The 23,640-nt window shown below is 39.8% G+C and overlaps 1 protein-coding gene across 1 annotated transcript in view; it reads left to right on the forward strand.

Moving 5' to 3' along the window:
• The window catches only part of LOC108897227 (protocadherin-15), a 170,206-nt gene that overhangs the window by 101,815 nt on the left and 44,751 nt on the right, over positions 1-23,640 (forward strand). Inside the window, exons 15-21 of the mRNA XM_051076797.1 lie at positions 1,186-1,379; positions 2,434-2,566; positions 2,815-2,894; positions 7,603-7,696; positions 13,124-13,252; positions 19,458-19,763; positions 21,417-21,647. Coding sequence (XP_050932754.1) covers positions 1,186-1,379; positions 2,434-2,566; positions 2,815-2,894; positions 7,603-7,696; positions 13,124-13,252; positions 19,458-19,763; positions 21,417-21,647 — 1,167 coding nt within the window. The remainder of the gene's footprint in view (positions 1-1,185; positions 1,380-2,433; positions 2,567-2,814; positions 2,895-7,602; positions 7,697-13,123; positions 13,253-19,457; positions 19,764-21,416; positions 21,648-23,640) is intronic.

The raw sequence follows: 23,640 nt of genomic DNA on the forward strand, positions 1-23,640 counted from the left end.
AAGTTTAATCTGTCTTAAAAACCAGCCGTTTCGCCCTCCCAGAAATGAGGCCAGGGGTCACAGAGTGTCTGGTATGACCGCTTAACCGATTTTTATAAGCCGTTTATGAGAGCCGCAGGCTCCCTGAGGATGCTGCTGCTTATTTGATGCTACAGCTTTTACTCCAACTTCAGGAGCATGAAAAAGGAGGTCTGGGTAGCTTGGATTAAAGTTTCAAGGCCTTAAAGATATGAAGCAGACTACGCCATGAGGGCTCATAATTACAAGCAGTGGGATGCCCTAAATAATTGGCTTGGAAGAAATGGTGGCTGCTTAATTCACTTTTATAACAGAGCATGCAAGATTTTTTTTTTTTTTTTTAATCTTTCTCCTCCCCCAAAAAACTGTCAGCTGTCTTTCCATGACTTTGTAATCCACCCCACAAAGGTAGAAGGAGATGAGTTAAACAGCTCCTGTTACATGCACATGTAGTCACTCTTTGAGTGCAGAAATGATGTCATTATCATGGTCAAAATGGTGAGCTCTTTTCACCTTGGGGAAGAGGTGAAGTACTCTGAGGTGCCAAATCACGTGAATGGTGTTGTACAAGTTCAAATCTGCATTTGGTGGATAACAAGCTGATATTGTGCATTTTCTCAGACAGTACTGCAATTTTCAGTTACCCGAAACAGAAAAACCAGAAGTTATTAACTTCAAACTTTCTACATAATCACTCAAAGAGGGGTAATGCATGTGCATATAATGAGAGCTTTTAAACTCATTTCCTTCTACCTTAGGCCATGAACATATTAATCACCATAGCATGGAATTAATTCCATCCAATCCAAACTTTATTGATCATTAAGGTCACCAAACTGCAATCACTAGGAGAGAAGAAATTGCAGCTAGCAGAAAAAATCTGTCACGTTTCTGCAGCAGTAGTAAGTATACATTCAGCTAAATGCCAACCATTTGTTCATATCCATACATGAAACAAAGGTCAAGTATCTATTAGAAAATAATAGGTCACCAAAATTGATTAATTGGTTGGCAAGTTGACTAAAATCAGTCACAGCACCTACTATTACCTGACTGGTTGGTATGGTGTTGCGAGCTCCCCCTGTCAAAGCTATAAAATACATACACACACATTTATATTATTTGTATCATGTGTGCCTGTTTCTTTCTCTCCCTCTGCTCTCCCAGTTAACAGCAGCTGATGCTGATGAGGGACTGAATGGGCTGGTGACCTATGAGATACTGGCTGGTGCCCAGGGAGATTTCATCATTAGTAATCGCACTGGACGCATCACTGTGGCACCTGGTGTCACTTTAACCGTGGGAAGATCTTATGCACTGACTGTCAAGGCCTCTGACAATGCACCAGAGACCCAGAGAAGGTACTGTAGCCACATGTGCTCGCTCTCTTCCTACGTATGATTTCTTTGAACATTAAGATATTTCTGCATTTGTAAAATGAAGGGGTTGTTACTTTAATGTGATTAATGTGACATGCAGTTCTTTCTTGATAAAAAGCCAATTTGTTCTTAAGATCTTTTGCAACTTAAACATAACACAGTCAGTTTTAGTCTCTGTGTCTCCTCAGGGTTGCAGAAGGCTGGAGCACCCAGCATGCCTTGTTGTTACAAGTCTTATTTAATTCCATATTTGCTCATTTTAAAACACAAGTTAGCTTCTGAATGACACACTGAATTATGGAAATATCATTTCTGACAAGCTGTTTTCAGTCAAAAAAACAGATGGTCTTGTTCCATCTAACACTAAAATTCTGTTATGAGATGTGTCATACATTGTCTCCTCTTTATCTTGTGATTAAAAAGCAAATAATTCATTCTCTGCAAAAGCTAAGTATTTCAGATCTCAGATCAGAGTATAAGACTAATTAAGGGTGAAAATAGGTGACCTCTTTGATTTTGTCTAGCAAAACAAAGACTGGCTTAGACACATTCAGTGATCCAGAATTAAAACAAGCTACAGCAGGCTACAGATTTTACAGGTTGGTACATTTGTACACGTCCCTTTTTATAGCACATCAACAAAAGATGTCTCACACAACGAATGAATAAATAATGCAGTCAGCTCCATTTTCATGTGCTCTACTGTGAAGAACTGTGAACAAGCAGGCTGATTTGAAGCAGGCTGATTTTACACCCATGAACAAATCATGAATGAGAGGTTTGAATTGTGTGTGACACTTACATATAATGTATAAAAAACATCCACGATACCATTGTGAGCCAGATAAAACACACTTAAAAGTATTTCTTTCCTTTTCTGAAATCAAAGCTCCACACAAGAGAGCTTTGATATGGGATTATATATTATCAACATTTTTCACTGTGCTGTGGGCAAGGTTCTTCAGTGTGGCTCAACAGGTTGTCAAGGAGAAACGGATGCTGTCAGTAGGCTGATGTGTGCTTTTCTTTCTGCCAGGAGCTCCATCACTACAGTGTACATTGAGGTTTTGCCACCCAACAACCAGAGCCCCCCACGCTTCCCTCTCCTCACCTACAGCCTGGAAGTCAGTGAGGCCATGAGAATAGGTGCTATTCTGCTCAATCTGCAGGTGAGTTATTGACACACACACTCACACAAGGTGTGTGCAAACAAGAAAACATGGAATTTAATGAGGCATTTGGTGTGATGCTACAATTCTTAACCTGATGAAACTTCCACTCTCCAGCATATTATAGTCTGCTCACTTTCACTCCAGCCCAGCATCATCGTTGCTCAAGTGTCATATCTTGTAGCCTTCAGCTTTAATGGTACTATATGACCTTCAAGCTCCTGCCTTTTTTTTTTTTCTTCCCCCAGGCCACAGACAGAGAAAACGACCCGATCACTTACCGCATTGTGAGTGGGGATTCCCAGAAGGTGTTCAACCTCTCTGAAACGTAGGTTCAGATATCGTTCAAGTATTGTAGTTGGACTGGAGAATATAAATAGTTTGTTGGTGTGAATGTGTTAGTCTGTCTACAGGAAAATGGATGGATGCTATGCTGCAGTCCAACTAACATAACAAGCCCCTGGCAAACTGTTCTGCAAGGGCACTTGTCAAACATTGACATTAGTTAGAGATTTTATTGAGGTTTTTTTAGCAGCAAAGCTCTTGGGTACAGCAGCTAGTTTATCAAAAACCTTATTGAACTTATGATCTGAGAGACACAAACAAAAGGAGAAGTCAGCTATGAAAGTCTTTGATAAGCTTTTGTGTTGTATGTTGTTCTCTCAAGTGCAAAGGCTACACATAGACCAACAGAAATAATGTGTTGAGACACAGTGTTTGCTTCACCATGATGACTATGGAAGAATCCCCCCAGACAAACCAGGCAGGGTCTGACTATCATCACTAGCTTCCCTCTGATGATATAGACAGCCAGAGCAAGTAATGATGGCAAGGAAGGAGGAATGACAGGAGAAGCGATGTGCAGCTGTGGTGCTGACTTGCCAATTATTGGTTTTGGGTGATTTACTAGCAAACATATGACATTGTTTATGAACCCTGGCACTGGTTCTGGCACCATCAAGAATCCCAATTCTGAAACGCACACCTATTTACACTCACTGGCTGCCTCGGTTATTTGTGTCCATGATGCCAATGTTGAGGTCAAGTCAACGTTATATTTGTACAGCCCAAAATCACAAATTTGCCTCAAAGGGATTTACAATATGTACAGCATGCAACCTTCTATTTGAATAGGAAAAAGCTCCCCCCAAAAATCCTCTCTGAATATAATCTGTATGGGGTAGACAGAAACAGCAATAGTGAAATAACATGATGGACAAGTAAAATAACAATATAACAATATAATAGGTAGAGTGCAAGCATATGAAGACTATGGATTCAGAAAAATATCAAGCAACTTACAGCTAAACAACATATTATATAAATCATATATTAACAGAGTACTATTTATGTTCTGTTGTAGTCTACTGTGTATGCTGAGAAAAAAGAAAAACTATAAGAAACACAAATTTTTACAAAGCTGGGGCAATTAGGTCAGAGCAACCAGAAGCTGGTAGGCAGAGCTGACTTTTAACTCTGAGGAATTCTGTGGAAACAATCACATAGAATAAAATTTGATGGCTGGAGTTTGGTTCTCTCTCTTCTTCTTCAGCTCAGTCCCCATCTCAGCCTTTCTGCTGTCTGAGAGAAGCAAGGGTTTAAAAGTATTTCTGGAGAAGGAAAGGCATACAAATATGTAACCTTACCTCTTGTAATCAACATCAGCATTTGAAAAACCCGCCTCACTCAACCACTGCTCAAGAGCAAGGAAAAGGCATAAGATATTAAAGTGGTTTTTACCATCCCCTAAATAAGCAGGCAAAAATGGAAAGAAGAGACACAGGGAGACTGAAAATACAGGACCCTGCCAGACACGTTTCTCACTAATTGATTAGAGCCTCTTTTGTCTGCATCCTCAGGCTCCCAGCTTTGCAAGGACAAGCTGTGTTGCCGCACTGTATCCCTGCCTTTCGTTTACTCCTAATGTGCTCCACAGTGTTAAAATTGTTTGTTTTAGGGAGGGATATTTAGTTATCAGTTTCATGGTGGTACTGTAGTGGTAAGCAAAAACATGGTGACTCCATCAAATTGGCAGGGGACTGCTATTGTTGGCATTGCTACTTTACTCTCTTAAAACAGATATGATAGAAGTCTTGCTGAACTAGATACACACATTCTCCTTCAGCTCATTGTCCATGTGGCAGAAATATTACAATCACATCACAAGCTCTCAGCAACCTAGCAATATAATAACTTTAAGCAGGTGCTGATAAAGCACACGATGAATCAAAGAATGATTAGCTGGTATGTTTGATGAGTGTGCAGTATACAAAGCCCTACTTCACACTCTCATTTTTCAACCCTTCAGAACTCCAGTGTGATTCAGTGAAGAGAATTTTTTTTTCCTTTTTGCTTTGCTGCATGCTGAGATTCAGGCTACATATGGGGCTTGTTCAATCCAGCTATTTGAATAATGAGCTCTCTAGTCTACGATTCCCTATAAATGGGGCAGGTACCCCTGAGGGAGGTAGAAATGCTTCAGATTCACTCACCATCATGGTTGTGAATAGGACACACCATTGAATCAATGGCTGAGTCTGTCAGGCACCAGGTGCTATACAGAGAGCATTTAGTAATGACCTGCAGCAGCAGGCTACAATTTAACACATCATAAATGTACTATACAAGTACTTCCGGTGCGATGGGACTGATGATCAGTTCAAATGTGCTGTATATTATTATAACAACTTTGAACGTTATGATCTGTGTCGGACCAGAACAAAATGATGTTTAGTCAAACAAAATAGATCCAGAATATAATGAAGTATTAAAAATGTACTGCATGCACCTCCTCATAAGTCAGATTAACATACATGTTAGCAGAGCCAATATATCAACTGATGGTAACTTTTCACATCTATCATCTAATAAGAAATGTCAGTACAAAAATACCAAAGATATGTTGGTATATGTAATTTTGAAACTGTGTCTCCATTAAAACACTAGAGAGAGATGACAACTTATTTTCTGACTTATTACATACTGTATGGGTCAAAATATTCTTTAATATACCAGTTTAAGAGCTCCTCATAAAAATGAATAATAGCCAGTGTATCACTATCAACTGTAGATATAAACTTTGAAGCCAAACCTTGTTTTTTGTAGCATCTCAAGGTCACGAAAGCCTAACCTAGGGGCCATGCCAACTTCAATACTTGAGCTTTTTTCTCTGCGTCCTTGTGGCCCTGTGTTCCAGTTGGCAGTCAACTGTCTTGTTTCGACGTGAAATTGGAATTGAAATAGAAGAGTTCAAGAGAATGTACACTTTTCACTGAGCCCTGGAACCAAATACTGATCTGTTGGCTTGCAGTTCTAATAAACACGCCAACTCAAAAGAAGTAATAAACAATCCATGCCACAAAGGTATCTTTAATTTCCCCTTGTGGAATCAGTAGAGTTCTATGCAAGTTTATGTTAGTTATTCTAGTTTGAAGAAGTTTGAAATCCTCAAATCTGTGAGTTAAGTCTGCCTTGGGATGAAAATTAAGCCAATGTTTGTGTTTTAGAATGCAATTTTGCCTCAAGTCCGCACCATATCTAGCTAGACTTTACCTCACATAAAACATTCATGCCACCTGGAACTAACATCCTGTACCTCGAGCCCAATTTATCATGTAGAGACACAATGAAAGACCAACTGTTTAGTTTGACTGGCTAGCCTCTAACCTGCGCCATTGTCACTCTAGACGATACTGTTAACAGCACCATGTCTGTCTGGCAGCATCTTTTCATTTGTGGTGGCTGAGGGAGAGGAGGCAGGACGCTATCACACATGATCAGTGAACCTCTCAGACCCAGCTGCTCAAGTGTAGTTCAGCACTCCAGCTGTAGTAAGGAATAAATTCCCCAGGCCAGCTAAGTGACATTAATCATTCTAATCTTTGTCATCCTCACCATGGAGATCATCATCATTAACACCGTAATTATGACAATTATCACTGTATATCTTCATTATCATATTCACATCAAATCTTCCTCTACCTTTAGCTTCAATGAACACAGCTAGGGCTATTTTCCACTCTTATGCTTATGTTTAAATAAACATGAGCACAGCAGTGGGTAAAGGATAGTGTGCTGCATTTTTATGGTGTTTATAGAAAGCTGTGTTTGCCATCTTGAACCCCCGATCATCAGGTGTGTTGAGTTCAAAGCAATGTCCTCACCATCACTTGGGGCAAGTGGTTAGACGATGTTAATCAAGGTTTCGGTAATTTGCTCGTCAGATTTTAAGATGAGGCTCTACTATTTCACAGTTATGGGCTGGAGAGGCAGGAAGAAAGTAGCGGTCAGGTTCTGCTTGGACTGTTTGGCCACAGGAGCTTTAAATTAGAAATGTGAAGGAGCAAGGGGGACAGCAGGGAAATGCGACGGGCATTAATCTAGCAGCACACTCAGATGCATTCGTCTTTGCTTCCATTTTGCGGTTCTGGCAGAGCCCCTCCTGAGTGCAGCAGTGGAATTGTTTTGTGCATGCTGTGTTTGTGTGTGTTTGTGTGTGGCTCCACTTGCACTCACGTGTCTTGTGCATCTGTGTGTCCAAACAAAGATAATTCAGCATTCTGCTTGGGAATGCATCCACGCTTTGTGTTTGGAATACGAGAGTGCCAAATTATACCTTGTGAATGAGTCGGGGGGTGGGGGGGGTACCGTGTCTGCTGCCGTCATTGGAAAGAAAACATGAATCTCTCTGTAGTCCATGTGCTTTGGGAGCAGGAGGCAAGCTACAGACAGAGAAAGACAGAGTGTGAGCATTTAAAAGCCCACCTGCTTTTCGCCCAAAACTCATCCTCCCCCATCAGTGACCTTGTTTTATAAATCTGTCTAATCTGGAAGTAGACAAACTCTGAAGTACAACCCTCTCCATCACCCTCTATTGCATCAGCAAGAATTCAAAAGAATTCAGAAGTCTTGAACAAATCTCTTTAAATTAGTGCTCTTTCTTCATATGATACGAACAAGAAATATATGTTTCTAAACAAAGCTGTGTATCGTGCTCTTCTTTTAGTAAGTGTCTTCTCTGACCTCTCTCTCTACAGGATTGGCCTTCTACTTCTGGGCAAACCTCTGGACAGAGAGACCACTGATCAGTACCGTCTGATTGTCACAGCCTCTGACGGCAATCCTGGAGGGGTGAGGCACAACCCTCTTTATTAAACTGCTGGCCCGATTCCTCGGGGTCGACCGTCCTCAAACATTTTGAACACATTAAGCTCAAATAAGATCTTCTCATACAAGCTTATTAGCTCGGAAATTTGGCTCAATGAACTCAAGTGGTTCATTAGCCTGGAAAATCCAATAGTGCATTTGAGCTGACAGAGTTTAATACCCAATGATATTTTTACAGATTTGTGGTAGCAGTAGTAGTCAGGAGTGTCATTTCTTTGTGCCAAACAAATGCATCACTAGAATAATAAGGGCTGCCCGCCCATTTAAGTCCATATACTAGTATATGTAGAAGGTATAATTTTATGACTTTAATAAGCTGTTGAGAGCAACTGTGGGAATTATTCACAAATTGTCAAGGGCTACTGAAAAAAACTATTGTGAATACATCAGAGCAACTAGGGGAGTTTCTCTTTCCCCACATATTTGTTCATGTGGAGTAATGATCAGGTCTGGGAGTCATTTCCCTTTATTCAAAGTGTTTGGCTTTGCAACTACCAAAGCAAAGGTTAATTACTACCCTGCAACAATATTAATGTCTTTCTTTCTGGAAAGTGGCAAATGCTCAATTACAGCTACATTAGCTGTAGTTTAGTTTAGCTAAACTTCAGTTTAGGTCAAATTCACCAAGTTTGCCTGTTGCCTGTTTTACAAATGACAGAAGTATTTTGTACAGTTGGTTTGAGCAATCAAAACAGTTTTGCTCTTCAGTTACATGTTATTTTAAAGAATAAGAGCAAGAGTATTGCATTGTTGCATAATTGTTGCATATTAGACAAACACCTTGGTTTGGAGCGATCTTAAGGTAATTCTCCTCTGATTTGATATGCACTTCCATAAAATTTAGTGACTTATTAAAGAAAAAGAATTGTCAAAATTGAGGCAGCAGAGGCCAAGATATCTGGACTTCTAGTTTGTAATATGGGTCAAGTTCTTGCATTTCCACAATGCACATAGTAACATCTTTTAGTTAGACCCTCTGTGTCTAGTAAAGCCCCATCATCAGTGTTATTTTCTCATACTTGACAAGTGTCCTTCAGAGCCACAGCCAGTGAAACCAGGTGTATTATATTATGTATATTGCCTTTATTATGTGTGTTATGAATATTATATAATATTAATATTATTATATTATCCTATATATTATCCTCTGAGTTGTACTAACCATGACTATTAAAATGATAATTAAGTGTTAAATCAGTTGAGTGTCCCTTTAAAAAGCCCATACAGTATCATCACAAGCACTTGAGAAGTAGAATCTCAACTTCTTATATTCATAGAGCTGTCTTTGTAATTTACCCCTGAGAGACAGAAGACACTATAACCAAAAGTGAATGCTGGCTGCTCCGTCTCCCACCGAGAGCTGATAATCATATAAACTGTCTTAATTTAATTAGACTCCACCTCGGTTGGCTCTGTTTTTGTGGCTGTCTCTGTTCCAGGCAGAGGTGAAATGTGGTTTCCTTTTTAAGATGCTGTGTGTGATAGATAATGAACATTAGCTGATGAGCCATCACAGGAGTGATGTTGATTGCCCCCTTCTCACCTGTGCATGCATAAACACTTGGCTCTACAGGTCCTTTTCATGTGATGACAGACTGGTCAAGTGGAGCTGTATAAAAAGCATCTGTGCTGCTGGTGCATCCCTGACCATAGCTACATTGGCAGGGGGGGAGGAGCTGGACAGTGACAGGGTCCGAGAGAAAAGAGTAAATAAATACAGAAGGTGTAAGAGGAGGTTTCACCTCACTGAATGAGGCAACCACAAGCTGGTACTCTTTGTCCTAATATTGATGGACAGATTGTACAAACCGGCCCCCTTTACCTGTATTGTGTGTGTGTGTCTGCGTGCTCCAAACATCTTGTCCACAGAGTAAATTACTGGCTGGCTCATGTGGGCTAAATGTCACAGCCAGAAAGAAATGCTGTCACAACAGGAAGGAAGTGAAATGAGGGAGAGAGGGGTAAAGGGTTGAAGGAGGGCGGAGGTGAGGAACTCATTCAGTGAGATCGGGTGCCATGAGGAAGGCTGGAAACGGGGAAAGGATCAAAATAAGCACAGGAGGAGGGAAGAGAAAGGAGAAAGTGACAGACAGAAGGAGGGGGACACCAGGGATTCAAATGTGTAATTAGCACAGAACTTTGGTAACCATGGGAACCTGACAAAAGGAGCAAAGCAAGCCATCCTCCCCCGGGTGCTACTCCTCTTTGAGTATAGTCAGATCTGCACACACACATGCACACACAAACTTTTCTCCACATCACTTGTTGAATTTCAACTTTTCATCTACTCATGCATGAAACAAAATGTGTGACCAATTAAGAATTTGTATTTTCAGCAGCACAAGCTGTGATCATAACTGCTATATAGACTCAGATTCCAAAAACTCACCCAGGAATGCTGGATAGAGGTGTTCTCCTTTCCCTTAGTGGAAGGGAGTACATGACTTCTAACAGTCTGATCATATCAGTCCCTGCAACATGGCTTCTGGTCAGGATTGTCACTTAAAAGGCAAAGCAGCAGCAGCCACCTCTGGATCTTTCAGACAGTGAGGACAGAAGACGAGACATCACAGAGCTCCATCTATTTTGTGTTAAATAAATAATAACAGCTCATTAATCACACTTGTAGCCATAGGGGTAGGAGTTTTGGCTTTGATAAAAACGCTTGCGCCATGATGGAGACGCTAATTGGCTTCAGGTCTTCTGTGAAATGAAAAATAAGTAGATCCCATCACCACGCTGATGATTTGCTACGTCCTCTACTGTCTTCTAGTTTTTAGTAGTGAAAGAGCAAAAGAGGTGCGAAGTACGATTGTTTTCAGCATGGGTTGCCATGTCAGTTCCTTCATGAAAAGACTGATTATGTACGTCTCAGAAGCTGGAACAAAGAAAACAACAATGGTGAAGGGATTCCCAAGGGACAGTGAGATGAAGGTGACATTAACTAGGCCATTTCCTTCATGACATGTGCCGCTGAATGTCTCATCTGCCAGGGTAACTTCAAACAGCTGTCTTCTGGGGAAGTATTTTTTCATGCAAGGGCCAACTCCTCCCATAACCCGCCCATCCTTCTCCCCCCAAAGGAGACCGTTTACATCGTTATTTGCATACAGCTTTTTCCCAGTGCTCTGAGAGATTATAGATTGTGCATATTCAGCCATTTTTTATGTTGATTTATAGTAGCACTATAGGTGTGTGTGCTGTGCCATTGTTTGAAGGTTAGTGGCAGTACAGTGGTACACAGTGGCCCTGCAAATGAATGAACACCTCAAATGATGCTTGAGGGGATATGCTTTGCTCAGTGAGCTTTGAGATCAAACAAGCCCACCTACAAATAGTGTACAAACACTGTACAAAACACGTGCAAACATTTAATTTGCTGTAAACCTGGGTAAAATACAGCCTACAACCATGAAATCCTCTAATACTATAAAAAGTGCCAGTGTTGATATGAGTTTGTTGAGTAACTGAATTCTGCATCCCTGGCGTATTGAACCTGTGCTCTAAAGGTAAGTGCATAATCAGAGGAAGGAAGATGTGATGAATCTGATTTCATGCTTTCATGCCCCAAATACTGAGCAACACAATCTTATAACATTGTGTAGTTTCCTCTTAATAACCACCATCAATGCACTGGCCCCAGCAAGAATGCAGCTCACTGAACACACTCTGAATTCTGATTAGATATGAATTATATGCAGCTGCACCCTGTATTTCTGTCAGAGTTTCCTTTTAAAAGTGGAATTTTTGCTGTGCCTTTGCAATCAAAGCAATAGTGTTGGCATTCAAATTCCACTTAATACTTAATAGTAAGTGCTTATAGGTGTATGCCTCTACACTTTAAATTGTTTTATCATTCACTTTTGTAAGGAATAGGGACTGTCTGTGTTGATGTCAATAATCGTTTGTTTCCTATGTGTTGACAAGATAAAGAGCATACAGCCATGCTAGTGACTGAGTTAATAAAATTCACCCCGAGGTGGTTAATAAAATTTGTCCCAAATTTCATTGTAATCCTTCCCAACAGTTTCAAGGCATTTCATTCCTAACTGCCATTGTCAAGGTGACACCAAGTGTCAGAGGATCAACCAAAGTCTAGGGGTTTCATCCTCTGAGCACTGTGGATATCTGTTCCACATTTCATGGGAGTTCATTCAAATAAGTGTCAAGATATTTCACTAAAAAAACAAAAAAGTCAGCCTCTGGGGATCAGCAGAGTTAAAATGTACCATAATAATGTTGGCAGACACAGTCCTAGGTAGAAAGCAACAGCAAGAGTGACTGTCCTTCTTATAGCATCATATTTTACCCATCTATTACACTGTCATAGTGCTGTATACTTTTAAGGACAGTGTGTTCATAAAATATTATTTGATTTGTGATCGTGACAATTGACAGGAATGAGAAAAGTACATATAAACCAGTGCCAGTAGCATAACTGACTGCAAGTCTGCCTGTATAGTATTAAATGTATTCAGTGTTGATGAGAAATCAACCAACAGTATACACACATACGATGAAAGGGTTTTCAGATGCTTAAAATTCATTTCAAACTTCTACCTGATCTACCACCCTTCCTTCTCTTCTCTCTGACAACTAAAAAGCATTACATTTCAGATTATGTTTTTAACATTTAGGGTAGAGCTATTGTTGCTGTTTCTTATGTAATGGGATGATTTTTTGATATTTTCCCTAAACTGGGAATTATTTATGAGTCTAATAGTGCACTTTGCAAGGTTTGCTACAGCATGTTTTATCAGAGGTGGGCTGCCTAGTGTGAAGTAAGCTATAGCTTGCCACCTCTGCCAGCCAGTTTCCTGGGGAAAACCCTTTGCTCAGTTTGAAATATGTCCTACACTCTTGGCTTTATTATTTGATAATATACAATATTTGCATTCAGTTAATCTGGATGGTTGATGTTCTTTTTGCTGCAAACTAACATTAGACTATTTATCATCTTTTATGGAATTACATATTTTGGTTTTGGATCAAGAATCACAGTCAATCTTGTCTACTCATGTAGAACTACAGTAGTTCAATACAAGAAAGGCTGGCTATGTTTTTAGGCATCAGAAAAAATCATGTTTATACTAAAAGAGACATATCTGCCAATCTGTGCTGTCTCTCTCTCACTCAGTTATCTTTTTTGTCTTAAAATCTTTGTTTATTTTAGTTTTGACAGCATCAAAATGCAAATTAATATGCACTGTTATCAGTGAGTTTTTAGCGGTCAACCTCATTTAATCCCAATGCTTTTACAATTATTGCTTTTCTTATGAGCGAATCTTATTTTCCAAAGACGTCACAGAAGCTAAATGTTGGTTCCAGATTTGAGTCCTATGATAGTGTCCAATAACACTGGTGTTGTGTTCTTTATTTCTTTTTCTTTAGACATCCACTACTACTGTGAACATAGTTGTCACTGATGTCAACGATAATGACCCTGTGTTTAACCTCACCATGTCCACTAATTTTACTGTGCGAGAGGAAGAGGCTGATTTGTTCATAGGACAAGTAAAGGTAAGTGTAATGTTTTACAGAATTGTGGTCTTGTTCTTGAGAAATAGTGTTTCTGTAACTCACATTTGTTCCTTCTTTCTTTTGTTGTATATCCAGCTGTTTTGTACAGGTCATAGAGCCACTTTGCCAGTTGTCAACTTTGCCTCAGTTTTCATTGTTGTTACCCATTAAGAAAATGACCCCACTTTTTCCAGCATGGTCAATCTGGTTTGAGAGAGCTGTTGACTGGCTTGGTTCAGCCCCACTGAGCTGCCAGATTTTTCTAATTACTATTGTAGATTAGTTGCCCCGATGTTTGTCAGTGGATTAATCATGGAGTAATGACAGGACAGATTGACTGTCAGTATTCACATACATAAACCATGCTTATAATGCAGCAGATGAGGAAGTAAAATCCATGGGTTTCATTTTTTTATTGCCTCTATTTCTCTTAGTGTTTCACTCCCTGATTTTAAATCCCTGCATTTCCTCCCAACTCTCTGTTTTGAAAGAATTTTGAAACTCAATACAGTTCAGAGTTATGTTTCAAAACAGTGAACTAGGAGACATTTGGGGGGGATTTGCAGGAGGTTTGGGGTGCTATTACAATATCAGAGACTGGATCTTCAAATGATGGAAAGAATTTTGTCTGAGTTTGGAAGCTCTCCCAGCCACTGCGCTTCGATACGGGTTCACAATATCCGAAAAATAAAACAGAATAATTATAATGTCAGCTCAATAAAAAAATGTACTTGCTGTAATCAATTTGATAATGACTTACCCAGTCTAATGAGCATGTGCAGTAGATTGGTAGTTCTTGAGCCAGCGAGTTGCACTGTTTGACATATTAATGTATTGTAGACACACTATCTGTATCTCTGCGTTGATCTTGGGTATATGTGTATAGTGTTTGTGGCTCTAAAAGTTTAGCATTTAATTAACTTAAAAAAGATTTTGTGATGCCTTCAGGATGTTATCAACTACATTTTACTCAGAGAGTTTTTGTGCCATTTTAATTCCTTGTCAGGTTCTTGTAATAGCTTACAGATTTCTTTTTTTAAAATGGCAAGAGTAAACAGGCACTCTGTCAGTCATAATTGACAGCTTTCAGGAAATATGTTTTTAACATTACGCAGCCCATTATATGTTTCAGAGGGCAATAAAATGGACTACCAATAAATGTTGTGAGTTTATGAACTGTGAAATAAGACAAAAGGACATATGAAGGAAGCTTGGTGTATGCATGGGGTAAAGCTACCTCCAGTCTCACTCCCAAGTGTTTCCTTAGAAATGCAGCCAGCAGCTAGATTGGGGCTTAGCCCACACCACCATCTCTCTTCCACTCTTTCTGTCCTGCCTCAGAAGGTTTTCTCAGGTGGCGTCTTGCCAACTTGAGCTGAGGCTGTGCCTTTCTAACTGAGAGGAAAAGTACATTAAAGTACTTAGCTCAACACAATCCTGCTCTCCGTGCACATGCACATTGAGAGGCTACAGCTTAGCCTGTTGTAGCTGATCAAGAAAGGATGGCAGCTTTTTCCATTTTTTTTCAATGCAAAACCATTTTGTAACATCTCATACTGTATTGTAGACAGATTAGTTAAAATAAAGGTCCAGTGATTAGATTACGTAACAATACCACAAATTAGACAAGTCATTGTCACTTTTTTGTCACATGATAGAATTTGATGATGGTTGAATAGATACCTTTTAATTATCTGACTTGTTTTACTCCCTTTGACCAAATCCTGCAAGATTTACTGACCATAGTTTCACAGATGACACACAGATTTTCTTGCTCTTTCACCAAATGACTATGCTCTTAGAGTCTTACTGTGTCAGTGCTTAGAGCAAGTAAATGAATAGATGTGAGTTCAGCTACATAAAGACAAAACAGAGATGCTGTAATTTTGCATGTAAAAGTTATTCTTTGGTTTGTTTCTTTGGGCAATAAAGACTAAACACCAAGTTGGAAATCTTTCAGCAGCAAATCAGTGCAACAACTCAAAAAAATCCCAAAATTCTGTTTTAATAGCAAGAATTAGAGATTCCCTGTCCTTTGTTTAAGCTTCCATCTCATGCTTGATGCACAGTTGAGGTCTGTCTGTAATGTGGTCTTTCCAAAAACTGTTAAACTGCAGGCCCCTCAAAATGCTGCTGTTAGAGTTCCAACAAGAACTGGACGAACTGAGTACATTATGTCTTTTCTTAAATTTTTATATTGTCTCTCCGGTTGTCATGGAAAAGATTTAAAGTGCTGCTTGTTTTTTCCAAATCAAATTATTTCTTATGGCATAAATACATTTCTGATATGCCTGAAGAATAAAATCCCTGTAGGTCCCATAGATCTTTAAGAAGCATTTATCTAGTTGTGCCTAAAGTCAGAACCAAATGTGGTGAAGCTGTATTTAGCTTCTGCACATAGAGGAAAACCTCTTTATATTCTTAAATTCTCCCAAACTTTATCCACTTTCAAATCTAAATTAAAAACTTTATTTTCTTCCTCCCTTATACAATCAATTTATTACTACATTGAAATAGTTCACAGTGTCTTTGTCTAGAATTCCTTTTATCTTCATTTGATTTATTCTATTTTAATTTTCGTTTTCATTCATCGTTCTGAATCGGGTGCAATTTCTGTGTCCACCTGCAGCCTCTTCATGAAAGACACTTTCCCTCATTTTTCATGCAAGGAGCACATATTGAATTTGCATTTTAAGAGATCATACTCATGAACACTTGAACTGTAACATAGTAACACAATTAAGTATTTTTATAACAGGTCGTGAGGTGTTAGTGTCTTTCTCTAAGATTTAATTTATAGTTGCAGACAAGGTGCAAGAGAGACAGACTCATACTCTATAATAGCTCTGGGCTCTTAGTTTTATAAATTACCCTGTTTCAGCATTAAAGACGTGGCATTTAGATTCAAAGAGCATCCAAGTGCATATAATCTATGTATAAATATGGCCCTTTTTTTCTTAACTATCACTTATCCCCATTAATTCATCCACAAGGTGCACAGGCAGTCAAGAAGGAAATATATATATAAAAATATAGAAAACCTATATACCTACCTATATAGAAAAGTACTGGGAGAAACATTGGGTCTATGTTTTAATCTGACAGACATTGCAGTCTGAGGTAGCAACAAAGATGGCAGACCAAATGTTGAATGTTTTTTAAAAACTAATAATTAAGTTCACCTAGGTTAAAAAAAAAAAGGAAGGAAAGAGATGCTGTTTCTCAGATCTGTCGAGTTCACTCACTGGGGGTCCCACTTGACACTGACAACTTTCCAAACTCCACGTGGCGAGAAAAAATGGGAAAAGCAAAAAGTTGTGGAGCCAGAGCATCATCATTTAACGTACACCACTTAAGTATTTCTCTCTGTTTCATCACCCGTCCTGATAGGCTGACAAATGCTCTCTAACTGCTAGCTCTCTTTCTGTGGGCCTCAGTAGTGTTGTGATGTGGGGATTTTTTAAAGAGCTTTGTATGCAAGTGCATGTCTTGTTACATCATTCAAGTTAGTCTTGATGACCAAATGTTGTCCCTGTCAAAGTATCAGCCTGCAGCTCACTGTCACATGACACACTAAGTGAAAGTCAAGTGACAGGTGATGGAATGAATGAGATAAAGACTCCTTGAATTAAGACACTGTACTATTTGTGTCTACTCAATAATTTCACATTTAAGCATCATGTGTCACTGTAAAATCACTTCATTTTTTGCCTGTAGCACCTTGGCTTTACCTTCAGGGAGGGAGTAATAATATAGCCAACCACAAAGCTTCAGGCAATTGCCAAAGGTGAGGGTGGCTGCTGTGCAAATGCATTATAGCATTAAGTAGCTTAATGTTAGCCCTGAAGCGTTTTGGATTATAATTGGAACTGTTTCCCACCTGTACTTATTTTACACACACACGTAGACTGAAGACGATTTACTAGGTTATCACAAGTGACAGCACTGCTGGTTGTGCTAACAGAGTCATTTGTTCTGTGGCTGACAAATACTGCATCATACAAACCCATTCTGTTTGCTCGTAGCGGGGAGCCATAATCCGAGCATGCAGATGACCGGAGGACAAATGGATTAGCATTCATGTCAGACACATCATGGAATCATCATGTAGAATTATAGCTGATTGGAGAGTCTGTTGAACCATAATTGTTTACCTTTAACCATTTATTTCTTTGCCAAGCACATTTCTTGATAAAATAAGTTGAGTTTTTAGTTTTATCCTGCTACCAACAGAAGACACAGAAGCACTGCTATGCTGCATTTCTCTTGTTTAACGCATACAGTTACTGTATCACTCCTTTTGTTTGGTTTTGAGAGGAAGACATCAATGTTTAATTTTATCTTTGAAAATATTGTGCCCAGGGTGTAAAGAGACATCATTCTGCCTGCAGTGTAAGTAGGCACTTCAGACTAAATTTTTGGTTTCAGTATTTGTCATCCAAGCATCCAGCAATATGAATATGCTGTTTTTGTAAATGCAGAAAGACAAAAAAAAAACACTGGACCTAGGCTGACAGCTCACAGGAGGAGACAAATTTCTCAGGTACTACATATCAGAGGTTTGCGTGGGCCTGTTTCTTAAGACTGCGCCCACCTGCTCAAGCTGCTTTTTGTGCTGCAGCCACCCGCACCTGCAAGATGTTCCGGCGCTCCCACAATTGATGTACTGAGCCTGCCCACCATGTCACAATCAGAAGTCTGTACCAGTTACCATCACCAAATAGCTGAACTTCTGGATCCTGGACTAGCTTTCAAGACTAGTGCCAAATAGTAAGAAAATAGCCGCATAGTTTGGTGTTAGCTCAGAAACCAAAGGCTTTACAGTCTGCACTAAATCCAGGTTTTACAACACAACCACCCATGTTTGTCATGTCTGTCAACATCTGCTGCCGGTGTTGTGAGACCTGTGGACTGCCCTGTGCAGACCTCCATAATACATATAGCTCTTTGTCCATTAGAAACTACAGAAATATGCAAAGTCGTTATTTGATTTTATTGTCTATGGATTAATTGGATTACACCTCTTACAAGGCAAGGAGCAGTGAGAATTTTTGTTATGTAACCACCACAGGGAAGTAGAGATCCATATGCACATATTGACATGATGTGCTTTAGTCTGTTTTGCAAAGGCTTAATGCTGAGTTCCAATTTTTAGCCTTGGCTTTGAGTATTTGTCAGGCACTCCGTGTACAACAAGTTAGGGGCAGCTTCTAGCAACTGCATGTGTATGTGTATCATCCTCCCTCTTCCACTGCTCATCACTGGACTTTTTTTTCCCCTCTTTGTGCTGCCTTGTCCTTACTTGCACCGAGGTTGAGAAATTATTGGCCAGACAGACAGATGAAATGTGGCTTGATCTCTCTCTGTATTTTTTCTCTACCCCTTCCTCTCTCTGTCTCTTTAACAATTACAACAGAATTACCATCACACTGACAGTTGGAGTATGAACACACACATGTATATACATAGGCTTAATAACTGTCATACCCACACAGGAATTAAAATTTGTAAACTACTAGCTTATTTTTGCCCAGTAAAAATCACTGTATCACAGAGTAGCACCATGTACATCTATTAAATTGTGATTGAGCTCTCAAGGATTTTCCTTTCAATGAAACTCTATCAATGAGACTCTTATCTCAATATAAAGAACAGGAAATGAGACTCAAATGTGTAAAAGTTGCTCTGGCATGATTGCAGAGCCCAACCGTACATGGCTTTGTACTTGAACCTCTATAAATCTGTAAGATGTTAAGATAAAGCTGAGCTCTAATGGATCATGTAATGGATCAAATCACACTCACAACATCTGTTGTTTGCCTAAAGGGAAATACCTCTGCATTTCAGTTTTGAAATCTGATATTCATATGCTGCGTATTGGTGAATATTTATCTCCCTCTGCTAATATTGATGCATGTAAATGGCTTCTTGTGTTTTGCACAGGTTGTCAGTTTACTTCAGCAGCATCAGCAGGCAAAGAGGCCTAATTGATGACTTTTTATTAACATTTCACTTAGTGAAACCACTAACCCACTTTTTTTTATGCAAACAAAGTCTCTCAGTCCACTGTAATTTAATGCATTCATAGATTTACGTTTGCAAGCTGTCCACATATTAATATTGCACGGGAAACATTTTTTCTTATAGTCCCTCACTGATTACACAAAAATAACTAGTCCTCCGAACATTTTGTCTGTTTCCCCAGGCCACAGATCCAGATGCAGGGGCTAATGGCCAGGTGCGCTACCGGATCGTGAATCACCCTGACTTGTTTAAAATCAGTGAAAACGGCAGCATCTATACAAGAGTGCCTCTGGATCGGGAGCTCAGGAGCCAATATGACCTGGTTGTAGAGGCCTCAGATGGGGCAGTGGATCCACGTAGGACCAGCTTGACCCTCTCAATCCAGGTCATGGATATCGACGACAACAGCCCAGTCTTTTCCCAGCAAACCTATGTGGTGAACGTACCTGAGAACAGCCCAATAGGAACTGTGGTTCTTAAGCTAAGCGTGAGTATGCACGCATGTTTTCTTCGCAGCGTTTTGTCTTCTGTCTCCCTTTATATCATGCAGCATGGGGGCTTGAAACACCTGCTGTGTTAACAGGCTTTTAGCATCTTTTGACTCCATGTTCAGGCAATTTAGTGTTTAAAATATCAAATGCTTCCAAATGGAAACATTTACACAAACAGAGACATACACCACCTGATATACACAGCGGAGAGAAATATTTTTTTCTCCTGGCATGACAGCTCTCTGGGCATTTTTAGACAGAATAAGACTTAATGCTGGATTTTTCAAGTCATAACCAGCCTTTACTAGAGGATAATTTTCCATCTCCCCTGACAAATATTAGTATAATGCACAAATACTGAAAACCTTTTCAGTGTGGTGGAGTCTGGATGGATTCAGCACTGTCAGTGCACTGTCAGTACACATGTTTGCACTGAAGAGAAGTATATGCAAACCCTATACATGCAGAGAAAACACAGACAAGAGGGGCAAGTAATCGCGGGCATATTGTGAGTGACATTTCTCAGTGAGGAATAAAGCAGGGAGGTTGAGGTTGAAGGTGAGGGGAGTGAGTGACAGTGGCACCATGACACCATTAATCTCCTAGACAACGAAACCTCAACTCTAAATGGGGGTGGGGGGGGCACTGACGGACTGAGGAAGTGGAATGCAGTGGAATTTGATGAATTGCCATTAAAGTTTAGTGAAATTTCTTAACTTCTGCTCTACTAAATTTATGGTTCACACATGATGTGCTCTAATAATTTAACTGATCCCCAGTTATTTCTTCTAATACCACCATGAGGTTGACATTTTAGTTTTTTACTGAAAAATCTTGACAGCTTTCGAAGGAAATAAAAAAAAGGTCTTTTATCCAGGGCCATCATTAGGTCAAAATTTCTCTATGTCCAATATTTTGGTTAATGACCGAATACCATAAATATGAGTGACATTCCCATCAGCCACAGCTGTACGTTCATTCATATTAATGGTTATTATAGGGTTAGGGTTAGGGTTAACATGCTACTCTAAACTAAGATTGTTAACATTATGCCTATGCTAATGTGAACACTTGCTCAAAACTTAGCTGTGCTTAAGTATAGCCTCACAGAGCCCTTCTTTGGCTGTAGACTCTTAGTCTTGTTCTGCTAATCGAGTGTATGTATGTATGTGTGTGTGTGTGTGTGTGTGTGTGTGTGTGTGTGTGTGTGTGTGTGTGTGTGTGTGTGTGTGTGTGTGTAGGGTGCATCCACACATATTCCTGCATCCATATACTATGTTTAATAATCTCCTATTACAGAAGTCTGTGCAAATCATATCTACTTTGAGAGTTGTGATTTAATGCAATAAGAACCAACTTAAGCTTTCCTTAGTGGTTTAATTTAATCAGAACCTATTAATGATTGATGTAAGTAACCCCTGCAGCATTACAATGCTAAATTAAAATAGAAACATTAATATTCATTGCCCACTGCCTTTACCCACCAGCATATGTCTATATATAAGATCCCAATTTGGAAAGTATGTGTGGCTCTCATTATCTTTCCTTCCATCTCCCTACTTTCTCTTCACACATACCCTGTGTTGTCTTTAATGTGCTCTAATTGTTTTTCCTACTCATCCCCCTCCTCTTCCTCCTGCTCCTCACAGGCGGTGGACGCAGACCTCTTCTCCAACGTCACATATCGGATCAAGGCTGAATCGGCCAGGCAGCTGTTCTCTCTGAACCCTGTCACGGGAGAGTTAGCTGTGCTGCAGACCCTGGACTTTGAGGATCTGGCAGCTATGGGCATGGGGGCTTCTTACACTTTCCAGGTGGAGGCTGTCGACCAAGGAGGGGTCACGCCTCCAGGGCAAGCTACCGTCACGGTCCGCATCACGGTAAGAGGCCCCAGATAGTCAGTCCACCACAGTCTCTCAGTTGTCGTTCCATCTATCCTCACTGTCCCTCAGGATCTGCAGCACTGGCAGTGAATATGTAGTGAATCATTAACAGAGTTTTACAGTAGTAATAGCTTTCCTAAGTCACAATCCAAAAGGGGATAGTATTGTACAGTAAGGCACCTGAGCAGCTATTGTGATATAAAATCCAGTCTTATGCCAGTCAGTGCAAAAGAAGAATGAATTTTCTTTGTAAAACATCTTTCGGCCTCCTGACCTGCTTGTACTCGCAGCATCACTGGGACAAAGAGAATTAAGCGCCTAAGCTTATTCAAGCAGGCTCGCCGCATGGTCTGCCAACCTGTAGAGAGAGTTTGTCCTCCGATAAGGACAAGCTTTGTTGCAGTGTTCGTGCTGTCACCCAGGAACAGCGTTTGATAGGATAAGCCATTGCACAACCACTGATATCAAACCAATGTCTGCTATTTGAAATGGCAGACTTGAATTAGAATGAGCCTGATGGATTCACACAGGCTTCTCAGGGACTACAGATGGAGCTGATTCTACTGATTCCACTTCCTTCCTCATATAACACCTCCAGAGGGTTATTTGAAGTCGCTTAGTGTTTGATTTCCCCTTGTACTGTTTTGTTGCTGTCTCTTTCGTCGGATGCCTTGCAGTGATGGATTGAGTGTCCTGCGTGTCTTTCTGTTCTGAATTGAGTCTCACAAACTTTTTCTTCTATTCTGGCACTTCAGAAATGTTAGACAGACACCCTGCGTGCGTTTGTTTTTGGGTATGTGAGTTAGTGTGCATGGATGGAAATACAGAACAATACAGTATGTGCACGCACAGCACATATATGTTTTAAGCAAACACAGGTGTGTCTATGCATGCATCTTGTTCACAGCTTCCTTGTGAACACTTGCAGCACAAGGATAAGGCTTTGTTGTTCAAAGCAAGAGCTAGATCATAGATTTTCTGCTAGGAAACACTAAACCTGTGTATAGATCAAAGGGATGCTGCCCTCCACTACTGAGTTTATAGAACACATACTGTTGCCCATGGCTCAGTCAAAACAGTGGAAAGTAAAGGGAAAAGAAAATCAGGTTTCAGCAGTTATACTATAGAAGGGATGTGTGAGAGAGACAAGGACTACAATCTGACCTCATAGCATGCAGGTCGCACCATCATCAGCCATAGCAGTTGCGAGATGGCTCCCCTGTTACTTCCAGTTTTCAGGTGATTTTCCAAGCTCATTGTAGATTTGTGATATGCCAGTTTCCTTTTACATATCTAGCACTTGACTTTTTGGGGATCATCTTCTCAAATTTGGACGTTCTTTCAGGTGCTCAACTTTCTCCACATCTTGCTAGCATGGTTATAACTTATAAGCCTGTCACATGGTCGCATGTCACTGTCTCAGTGCCAGTGCTGGTAAAATTACTGTGTCACATGATGCACAAAACAGTGCAATTAAATGTCCTTGCCTGGAATAACTAATAAAGATTAATACTGATGTATTACTATTGGTTATTTTATGGGCTAATTTTGTGTTTATGCAAATATATATAATGATAATAAAGAACCAAAAACTAAGCATTCAAATACTGATTTGCTCATTGATTGTCATGGCAATGGGTGAAACTTTGACAGCTTTGCATTTTGGTCAGCCCTAATATACATACTTATACAAGTAAGCAAATGTGCAAAAAATGGACGTCACTGCTGTCAAATTGTCACTTGTCACCAAAACTATCAGAGAGATCAGTAGAAAAGTAGAATAAATATATTAACATGGAAAGAAAAGGAAAGGGGTACCTTATCACATCTGCAGAAAGTCACAGGCCAAATCACATTTGTTTAAAAATCCAATAGCTGAGGGATTAAAAGACCCCATCTATCAATTTGTTGCACCTTTAAGGAGGTACTTTGATGGAAGCAAATTAAACTCAGAATATAAAGGGTGCTAGGAGTCCAATAAGATGACTTG

Source organism: Lates calcarifer, linkage group LG16_LG22 (assembly GCF_001640805.2).
Source record: "Lates calcarifer isolate ASB-BC8 linkage group LG16_LG22, TLL_Latcal_v3, whole genome shotgun sequence".
Taxonomy (NCBI): domain Eukaryota; kingdom Metazoa; phylum Chordata; class Actinopteri; family Centropomidae; genus Lates; species Lates calcarifer.